Source organism: Primulina huaijiensis, unplaced genomic scaffold (assembly GCF_012295235.1).
Source record: "Primulina huaijiensis isolate GDHJ02 unplaced genomic scaffold, ASM1229523v2 scaffold25443, whole genome shotgun sequence".
NCBI classification, from domain to species: domain Eukaryota; kingdom Viridiplantae; phylum Streptophyta; class Magnoliopsida; order Lamiales; family Gesneriaceae; genus Primulina; species Primulina huaijiensis.
Window position 1 is genome coordinate 313,819 of NW_027356198.1, and position 11,513 is coordinate 325,331.

Sequence of the window (11,513 nt, forward strand, 5' to 3'; positions counted from 1 at the left end):
TTACAAGGGGATATTGCAGATTTTACATTTATTCAATTAATTATTTCTGGATGTGTTAATTTTGTTGCTTTGACTGGGGGACGTTAATTATGTGATTTTGTGTCTGCTTTTTTTGGGGTGTCAGTGTACTTTATAAAATCAAGCATGAGATTGGGTTTACCATCATACCATGTATCTTGTATTTGGGACATTAAATTGTTAAGCCAATAAGCTTCCAATTTATTTTGAAAGATGAAGCTGCCTTGTGTAGTTTTTGTCAGGAACTCTACGGACTTTCTTCATATCTGCTAGGATCGTACGAAGTAGATGCTAATTCTTTGAGGATTCAAGTGCTTGCTGCCGGCCAAAATCTTTCCCATGGCAAGAGTGTTGGAGATGCTAACCAAAGCTGCTACTTTTGTCCAGCCTATGGTTTACTTGCAGTAACTATTTCTTATATTTTCACTTAGTTCTTTGAAACATGTCTCGTTTTGTGCTACTTCAAGTTGCTTTATGTTTGAGGATAGCTTTTGTGGGCTGTTATGTTTGAAAAAGTTATTGCATGTGAGGTTCTACCTAACAATGAAGTGTTCATACTAAATGATAATTAATTTTAATCACAGGATCTTCTGGTACACAAGTAAAAGCAAGACTGGTTGGGATCAATATCATTATAGGAAGGTAAGATAATGCATTTTTGGATAAAGAAAACAACCTTAAACATAGCATATCCTAAACTGTAATATTTTTTCTCCACTTGATAGTCAAGGGGAATCATGTGATTCAGTTTGCAAGTCTAATGGACAATCTTGTGTGCCCAACAAATTGGCGCTGCTTAATCAGTGTGAATATAAGCTTAATTATTCTCAATCTTGTTACTTGAACTGAGACGTCTATCTTGGTATGATGATTGTTGCTCATGAATCTTTATTAACATTAACGACATAATTTTTTCTTTGACCAGATTTGAGTTTTTTGCTCATTAAAATTTTGCCAGATGACATGGATTTGTGTCATGGGAGATACTGTTTGTATCATTTGTTTTTAGTGAATCATAGTTTTACGTTTCTTGTTTCTTATGTGAATGCATGCTTAGTTTGGGTGGGAAATGGGAATGGAAAAGAAAGGAAGAGAAGAGAGATGGTGTATTTTTATGTTTGGGAGTTGATAAAGAAAAGAAAGGAAATAAGTTTTATTTATTTGAAAACAATTTTTTTTGTTAGTGTTTCATTCCATTTTTGGAAGGAAATAATTTTGAAAATGGAGAAGGAAGTTTTCTCTCAATTTGCTTTCTTTTCTCTTCCATAAAAACTCCCAAACAAAACATTTTAAAACTTTTCCACCCTAATCTTTTGCTTTCCTTCCATTAGAATCGAGTTTTAAAAAAGAAATTTAATAGAAATATAGTAAATGCAATTTCCCTGAGTTTGTTGCTAAAACATGTTACTCGCATACAACAAAAACCAACGTCAAGACATTTATGAGATCCAGCGGATTAAATTTTGAATTTATAATTCTTGAGACAATTGAAACTCCAAATTTTCGAGTTTTAAAAAAGAAATTTGATTCCAAAATCTTTGAAATTTTATGCTCGAATCCTATCTGAACAATTCTCTCCAAAAAAATGAAATATATAGTCGTGGTTGTATCCATGTAATTAAAACACGTTATCAAACTCGAAACAACAACAAAAATAATGTTAAAAAAAATTATTACAACGTAATATTCATGCTTTCTTCTCCCAACCAATTCCGCAGATTCTTAAAACGAGTAGCTTGTCTTAAATGTTTTGCCCAACGGCTTGCTGCTTTGATTTTCAGGTATCTCTTCTTCTTCCTCGTTTTCATCGTCTTCGAATGCTTTGTGATTCAGAATACATTTCAGAAGCTGCGTTCCTCTGAGCGCATTCGTCAATGGCAGATGACCCTCCACCGTGTTTTCATCCATGTCCCACATGAATTCTGCAGGAAACGACCTGTAATTGTACTGTTCAACTTCGGAGCTTTCTAGCTTCTTCATCCATCCCACTTTGATGAAGAACTTGGTGAAGTCTTTATTCACTTTCTTCCATATCTTCTTCTGCACGCTGTACCCGAATTTGTTGTCGCTATACTGCTTCCAGAGCTCGTCGATGGTCTTGAGGTCGGACTCTGGGATGAACTGCACCTCGGAGAAGAACACGTAGCCGCGCTTCTGCGCTGATTCTCCGGCGAGGACCATAATCAGGCGGCGGGTTTCCTCGTCGGCTAGCTGGAAGTTTTGGCTGGAGAGGTGTTGTTGAAGGAGGTCGAATGAGATGTTGTGGGAGGTGGAGTGGTCGGTGGCGGGTGTGGAATAGGTGGCGGAGGAGATGGGGAAGGTGGTGGCGCGTGACAGGGAGACAGTGGTGGCTGTTGGCTTAAGGAAGAAACAAATGTTGGTGTTGGTTGTGGTGGTGGCGGCGGGGAAGGAGTCTGTGGAGAAGTGGCGGCGGCATGGAGAAGTGTGGTGGTAAATGGACTTGAAAAGATTGGTTGCCATTAGAGGTAGGATCAAGAGAAGAATGGAAGGAAGGAGGAGAGATAAGAGATGACTGAAGAGTGAAAGTCATCAAGAAAAAATAAAAAGGAGGGATTTGATTGGCTGGAGATGGGTGAGGTTGGATGCGAGCTTAACTACAAAGTCTTCTTTCTTTTTTTCTACGATTTTGGTGACCTTTGTTATTTATTATTTGTAACCACCAAACTTTAAGGAAAATTATATTTATGGTAATGTAATTTTTTTTTTTTTATCTTGAGAGTCGATGTTCCATTACACATGTCAATCATCGAAAAAAGATAAATTTATAGCGGACTAAACCAAAAATTAACAATTTAGAACATTGGTAAAAAAATGCAGTTTATTTATTATAAACTTTTGAATATTTTGATTCATTATTTCAAAATATTTATAATTGATTTTTTTTTGGTATATTTATTTTCAGTATATTTTCAAGTTCATAAATCTTTGATGAAATGTAGCATATAAATAACAAAGAAATCCCAATCCCAGGAAAATTTTCATTGTACATGAATGAGTAATGGTTATTAAAAAAAACAAAATTAACCAGAACTTCTTTAGTATTTTTCCCTTATATATCCCAACAACATGAGCTTGAAAACAAACAAGATCAGGGTTTGCATTGGAAGGATTGGTCCTTAAAGAGTTTCATGCTTAGTGCTTTGAACATAGCCCTAGAGTACTGCCGAGAAGCCATCCTCCAATCTATTCCTGTTGTCATCATAGCCTTGAACTCTGGAAAACTTATGCGCCCATCCTGTATTTCAATACATAATGTCATTAAGTTTGAGTCACAATGAACAACAAACCGCAGTATGTCCGTGAACTACATTACTTGTGCTGCCTGAACTTTCATGATCCAACATCGGCTCCGCAAGAATATTGGCAGGTATATGTATATAGATCAAAGAAACGCCGCCATAATGTGCGAAAAAATGAATTAAGTTTACCTTGTCTAAATCAGCATCAAAGATAATGTCTTGCACAACTTGGTCATTGGTAGGGCCAAGATGCTCGTCTTTCAAAGATTGTTGCAACTCCTCGTACTCAATGTATCCACTCTCATTCTTGTCGAAGAACTGAAAGGCTTGCTTGAGATGTTCGTCGTTACCTATCCGTTTCATATGAACAGCTAGTGCCAAAAATTCCTCACAGTTAAGAGAACCGTTCCCATCGAAATCAGCCTACATACATACAGAAAAAAAGGTTCAAATATCATTTGCAATAAGGAAACTGAAGCAGCCCATCAGTGTTATGACAAACTGATCATGAATATATACTTACAGCGTCGAAAAGTAACTGCACATCAGGATCAGGAACAGATTGTCCAATCATATTTAGACCATCTTTCAGTTCTTGAAAGTTAAGGTTTCCATTTTTGTCCGTGTCCATCATATGAAACATTTGTTTGATCCCGTGTACTTGGTCATCAGGCAAGTTGTCTGCTACAACCTATACAACATACAAAAGCAACACACAAACATAAGTCCTGCCTATATTATTTATATATATATATATGAACTCCACCATTATCTGACCACTGATCAATTTACAAGAGAAATCACGCAGAACTTCATATTGTTCTAACCCGAATTACTTACTCGGAGAACCCTTTTCTTGAATTTATTCATCAAAGAGAACTGCTTGATTCTTGTTCTAACACGTTCTCCCAAAGGAGTATTTGAGACCTTGTCAGCATTTTGTATCCACTGATTTTCTTCAAGAAATGTACAAGATTTTAGAACTATAATATATACATTATTATGGTATACAATCACGAGTCTCGAAATCAAATTTTATACATACCAAGGACTTCTTCGACTGTGAGGCGTGAGTAGGGGTTTGGCTCCAGCATCCCTTTCACCAAATTCTTAGCATCTTCGGAAACTTTTGGCCATGGATCCCTTTCAAAAACTAACCCACCTTTCACTATTGCATGTGCAATCCCTTCTTCGGTTTCTGCACTAGACAATTCATCCAACCCCTCCTTTCATTTCAGAATAACAACAATAAGTATTGAAGCAATATATGAAACAATATCCATCGTGTTTTGTGCCATGTGATCGAGTGAGTTTACGAGCAAATCGAGTGGGCACAATATGAGTCCAGTTCAATCTCAGCTTCATGTTAAGAATCATGCTCAGCCTCAAAATCAATATGAATATAAAGTGAAGAAGATATTTAAATCAATTACCTGCCCAAAATGGAGGAACACCACATAACAAGATGTAAAGAATGACACCTGCACTCCAGACATCAATTTCCTGCCCATAGTTGCGCCTAAGTACTTCAGGGGCCATGTAATATGGGCTTCCAACAATTTCAACAAACCGTTGACCTGATATATATTTATAGAAAAAACCAAATCATATGTATGCCAATGAAAAAATATATATCCTAGTTTTATAATCACAATTGAAGCAATTTGGTGTGATGATTTGTTGATCTTCTGACTGTTAAAACAAATGCATGTGAGTATCTGTGATGCTTATTCTTGTGTTGATCATGAATTCCTAGCAAACTATCGAAATTATGATTGAAAGATCAACAGTCTGTCATTGTAGTTGTTTGATGATATTGTATCTCAAATTATACAAATTGTAGAACAATCAAACACCAGATTTTGACTTTAACCCTCGCAAATACCGCAGACATGCCTCTTTCATTTCCCTAGATATTATCCACCATCATCGTGCAACATTGCTAGTTCACGATGTGTATGTCTACGCTACATCGAGAGAAACACTGGGCAATATATGTAACGTGTGCTACACAGGAAATATTTCCTCAGGTGCAGCATATCCTGGGCAGCTCATGATCATGTACTAGTCTTACACACACATACTCTCATGTACTACTTATTACACCAACAATTCTCAACACTTTCTGTCATTTGGAGTACTATAAAACGTTATTACTTTTTAATCGGTTTAGCTAAAGAGAGTTTTATCAGTTAAAGTGGCATTTTAGTGGATCTCTCAGCTAAAAGATTTGTTTTTTTCCCACCAACTCTAATTGCACGTCCATATCAGAATAATGTTGTATTCGATTTAATAATGGCGCAATTTGAATTTGTTCACAAGCACAACAACAGAAGAGCTTGATTATTATGAAATGGAGATGAAACAGAAATTTGAATCTGCAGATGCTAATTGAATTTAATTGGCAACAAAAGACTTTATACCTGGCTCAAAAAATGTAGAAAGTCCAAAATCAATAGCCTTGATTGCGGCGTTTTCACCTTCGTTGGCATATAAAAAGTTTTCAGGCTTAAGATCTCTGTGTATGACTCCGTGTTCGTGGCATACCTGGGACAGTCACAAGTAAGGCAATGTTCGTTTATAATCCAGGGAGCATGTTCATCTGCAGGATATATAGATTAATGTTGGTATAATTTTATGTTCATCTATATATCCTGCAAATGTGTGTGTCAATATATATATATTTATTACATACCTTGACAACTTCAAGAATAGTCTTGGTGACGAGAGCTGCAGCCCTCTCGGTATAGTGCCCCTTTGTAACAATCCTATCAAATAATTCCCCACCTTCACACAACTCCATCACAAGATAAATAGCCTCTTTATCCTCGTACACATCCTTATAACTCACTATATTCGGATGTTTAGGCAAATGTCTCATTATCTCCACCTCTCTTCTTACATCCTCGACATCGATCTCTGTTCTTAGCTTGCTCTTTGATATCTTCTTGCATGCTACATTCTCCCCATTCTCATTGTCCACGCATTGATAAGTTATCCCGAATTCTCCCCTACCGAGCTCTTTCCCGAATTTATATCTCTTGAATATGTCGTCCCCTGAAGGATCTTTCAACACTTTGATGGGGCGCGACATCTTGTGGGATAAGGGAACCAGTTTCCCGCTATATTTCTCGTTTTCTTGGGCATTTGGGATTGATTTTCCATGTTTGGATCTCTTGGAAAAGCTTTTGTTTGCTTGGAGGGACATGCAAGTTCCCATGGGATCGGGATTGGGATTGATCGATAAATGGTTTTTTGTGTTTGATTATTTTGCCAACCCTACTTCATGATTTCTCGTGTTTTGAGATCCCAAAGGAACAAAAAAAAACTAAGGTGCCAAGTTTTACATAAAAAAAGAGGGAGATCCCTTGTTTCTTGGATATAGAACAAGCTGGTTGGTTTAATTATTGGCTTTGCTTCTGTTCTCCGGATTTGGCTCGTATCCCTTGAATCTCTTTTCTTTCCTCTCATAATAAACAAATAAATATTTTTTTTACTTTAGAAACTTCTCCGGACATGGTAAGATTCAAAACACATACCTACACACACAGATAAATATACATATATATCTGTGCGTGTTATATTATGTATAGTCTAGGCAGAGATATATATATTATATACATATCCTTTTATTCTCCCCTAATTGGCTAATCTATATTCTATATCCCTATAAAAGTATGGATGATGGGCAAAGTTTTTGCATTGTGATTTTACTACATTGCCCAAAAATTATGCATTGTTTGTATTAATTGCATGGGCATTGGTGGAACAAATATATAAAATTTAGGGACAGATTTGGGATATTGAATTTGTGATGTATTGATTATTTATTTAATTGATGCATTTATTTTTTTGAACTCATTAAACACATGATGATCATAGTTTTTTTATTTTTTTAATAGAAAATTGTAAAATAAGAAATTTTGAAATTAATATTACATAAAAATTGAATAGATATTCGATAATTCAAATTACATTAGAGAAATAATATTTTCTTCTTACATAATTCTTAGAAAAAATATTAAAAGAATAGATTTTTTGATAAAAAAAATATATTTCAGTAAAAATATTAAAAGAATATATATTTAACTATTACACATATAAAAATGTAAAAAGAATAACAAAGTTTTCATAGTGTTTTTATTTTTTTAATAGAAAATTGTAAAATAAGAAATTTTGAAATTAATATTACATAAAAATTGAATAGATATTCGATAATTCAAATTACATTAGAGAAATAATATTTTCTTCTTACATAATTCTTAGAAAAAATATTAAAAGAATAGATTTTTTGATAAAAAAAATATATTTCATTAAAAATATTAAAAGAATATATATTTAACTATTATACATATAAAAATGTAAAAAGAATGACAAAGTTTTCATAGTTTTTTTATTTTTTTAATAGAAAATTGTAGAATAAGAAATTTTGAAATTAATATTACATAAAAATTGAATAGATATTCGATAATTCAAATTACATTAGAGAAATAATATTTTCTTCTTACATAATTCTTAGAAAAAATATTAAAATAATAGATTTTTTAATTAAAAAAAATATTTCATTAAAAATATTAAAAGAATATACATTTAACTATTATACTTATAAAAATGTAAAAAGAATAACAAAGTTTTTCATTGTAAATTTCTACTATTTCCATAAATTGTGTGTTGTTAGATTAATTAGATGAAAATTTTCTACACAATCATTAAATACATGAGGAACATAATACTATTTTTATTTTTTAATAGAAAATTACAACATAAGAAACTTTGAAAAATTTGGGATATTGAATTTGAAATGTGTTGATTATTTATTTAATTGATGCATTTATTTTTTTTCACTCATTAAACATACGAGGATCATAGTGTTTTTATTTTTTTATTAGAAAATTGTAAAATAAGAAAATTTGAAAATAATATTACATAAAAATTGAATAGATATTCTATAATTAAAAATACATTAGAGAAATAATATTTTCTTCTTACATAATTCTTAGAAAAAATATTAAAAGAATATATTTTTTACTAAAAAAATATATTTCATTAAAAATATTAAAAGAATATATATTTAACTATTATACTTATAAAATCTATATCCCTATAAAAGTATAGATGATGGGCAAAGTTTTTGCATTGTAATTTTACTACATTGCCCAAAAACTATGCATTGTTTGTATTAATTGCATGGACATTTGTATTAATTGCATGGGCATTGGTGGAACAAATATATAAAATTTAGGGACAGATTTGGGATATTGAATTTGTGATGTATTGATTATTTATTTAATTGATGCATTTATTTTTTTGAACTCATTAAACACATGAGTATCATAGTGTTTTTATTTTTTTAATAGAAAATTGTAAAATAAAAAATTTTGAAATTAATATTACATAAAAATTGAATAGATATTCGATAATTCAAATTACATTAGAGAAATAATATTTTCTTCTTACATAATTCTTAGAAAAAATATTAAAAGAATATATTTTTTACTAAAAAAATATATTTCATTAAAAATATTAAAAGAATATATATTTAACTATTATACTTATAAAAGTGTAAAAAGGATAATAAAGTTTTTCATTGTAAATTTTCTACTATTTCCATAAATTGTGTGTTGTTAGATTAATTACATGAAAAGTTTCTACACAATCATTAAATACATGAGGAACATAATACTGTTTTTATTTTTTAATAGAAAATTACAACATAAGAAACTTTGACAAATTTGGGATATTGAATTTGTAATGTGTTGATTATTTATTTAATTGATGCATTTATTTTTTTTGCACTCATTAAACATACGAGGATCATAGTGTTTTTATTTTTTTAATAGAAAATTGTAAAATAAGAAAATTTGAAAATAATATTACATAAAAATTGAATAGATATTCGATAATTAAAAATACATTAGAGAAATAATAATTTCTTCTTACATAATTCTTAGAATAAAATATTAAAAAAATAGATTTTTAATAAAAAAAATATATTTTTAATTAAAAATATTAAAAGAATATATATTTAACTATTATACTTATAAAAGTGTAAAAAAAATAACAAAGTTTTTCACTGTAAAATTTTTACTATTTCCATAAATTGTGTGTTGTTAGATTAATTGCATGATTTTCTAAGAATTATGTAAGAATAATATATATTTAACTATGATACTTATAAAAGTGTAAAAAGAATAACAAAGTTTTTTATTGTAAATTTTTTACTATTTCCATAAATTGTGTGTTGTTAGATTAATTACATGAAAAGTTTCTACACAATCATTAAATACATGAGGAACATAATACTGTTTTTATTTTTTAATAGAAAATTACAACATAAGAAACTTCGACAAATTTGGGATATTGAATTTGTAATGTGTTGATTATTTATTTAATTGATGCATTTATTTTTTTTTGCACTCATTAAACATACGAGGATCATAGTGTTTTTATTTTTTTAATAGAAAATTGTAAAATAAGAAAATTTGAAAAAAATATTACATAAAAATTGAATAGATATTCGATAATTAAAAATACATTAGAGAAATAATAATTTCTTCTTACATAATTCTTAGAATAAAATATTAAAAAAATAGATTTTTAATAAAAAAAAATATATTTTTAATTAATAATATTAAAAGAATATATATTTAACTATTATACTTATAAAAGTGTAAAAAGAATAACAAAGTTTTTCACTGTAAATTTTCTACTATTTCCATAAATTGTGTGTTGTTAGATTAATTGCATGAAAATTTTCTACACAATCATTAAATACACGAAGAACATAATACTGTTTTTATTTTTAATAGAAAATTACAACATAAAAAAATTTGAAAATAATGTTACATAAAAATTGAATAGATATTTGATAATAAAAATACATTAGAGAAATAACATTTTCTTGATACATAATTTTTTGAAAAAAATATTACAAGAATATATTTTTAATTTAAAAAAATCATTAAAAATATTGAAAGAATATATATTTAACTATCATACTTATAAAAGTATAAAAAGAATAATAAAGTTTTTCATTGTAAATTTTCTACTAACCCTTTAAATTATGCGTTGTTAGATTTGCATGGAAATTTTCTACACAATTTATGAGAAATCGATGTATTAAAAATGAATATATGTTTGATAATAAAAATATTTTTTTTAATCTATATATCTATAAAAGTCTAGATCATTGGCCATGTTATCCAATCCAATTGTCAAAAAATAAAAATGACCTCCTCGTCAATACAAATCCAAAAACTCAATAAAGATATATATGTAAATTTCTAATTGTTGTAAGAGTAAAAATGGAATATCAAAATTTTATATTTATTCCACCTAATATATAATTAATTAGTAACCTAATTATTCCACATAATATATAATTAATAGTCTAACGTACAAATGCTAATGAATTATCACTACAATATATATTGATTGTTGTAATTTATATCACTTCAAGAATAAAATGTAACTCATATATTAAATTTCTCAAATAATCCATCTTTATACTATCTTTAAATATTGTATCCTTTTAATTTTCTCTCTACATGTTATTTTATGATTTTAATGCAATTTTTTAATTATATTTTAGTGTAATTTCTAATTAAGTAATAAATTATACTATCACAAGAAAATATAAGAAAAAAATAATTATATATGCAATAGTACAATAATATGATAAGTATATAATAATGTGAAATTTAATATTAATATATTTTATATTTTTTAAATAAAAATTGAAAGTAAAGAGTTTAATAAATTATTTAGTAGAATTTATATAAATAATTAAGAATGTTAATATATTAATAATATCATAAAATATGAATCTCATAAAGAAATTCAGAGAGTTAGCTATAATAAGAAAGTTAAAAATTTTAATAGAATTTTTTTTTAAAAAAAATTATATATCAGACAAATTTATAAATTCAATAAAAAAAATTTGGTAGTATTGAAAACATCTACTAAGAATGTTTAAGATTTAGGCGTTAAGGGTCTAAAGTTAAACCCGACCATGGTTTTCAAAATCAGAACTAAAATCTTTTTTTGACTTAAATTCCAAAATCAGCTCTCATAATATATAAATTTAAGGCAAAAAATGTTAAACAATTAGTTTTATCGTCTCACATATTTTACAATCATTTTATTTGATATTTAAAAATGGATAATAGAAGCAATTTTGTAAAAAACTTTATCTCAGACAAATTTATAAATTCAATACATAAAATTTGCTATTAT

General features: G+C 28.9%; 2 protein-coding genes across 2 annotated transcripts; both read right to left on the minus strand.

Moving 5' to 3' along the window:
* Positions 1–1,619: 1,619 nt before the first annotated feature.
* Positions 1,620–2,627, minus strand: LOC140967622 (tetrapyrrole-binding protein, chloroplastic-like). The gene has a single exon (XM_073428240.1). The coding sequence runs from the start codon at positions 2,497–2,499 to the stop codon at positions 1,741–1,743; it is 759 nt and encodes a 252-aa protein (XP_073284341.1). The 5' UTR covers positions 2,500–2,627; the 3' UTR covers positions 1,620–1,740.
* Positions 2,628–2,974: 347 nt separating this feature from the next.
* On the minus strand, positions 2,975–6,646 carry LOC140967465 (calcium-dependent protein kinase 24-like). Its single transcript, XM_073427997.1, has 8 exons — positions 5,974–6,646; positions 5,702–5,825; positions 4,712–4,855; positions 4,324–4,476; positions 4,119–4,234; positions 3,802–3,969; positions 3,468–3,701; positions 2,975–3,274 (listed from the first exon to the last, which is right to left on the minus strand). Exons 1-8 carry the CDS (start codon positions 6,496–6,498, stop codon positions 3,128–3,130), a joined length of 1,611 nt encoding a protein of 536 aa, XP_073284098.1. The 5' UTR covers positions 6,499–6,646; the 3' UTR covers positions 2,975–3,127.
* Positions 6,647–11,513: the final 4,867 nt, after the last annotated feature.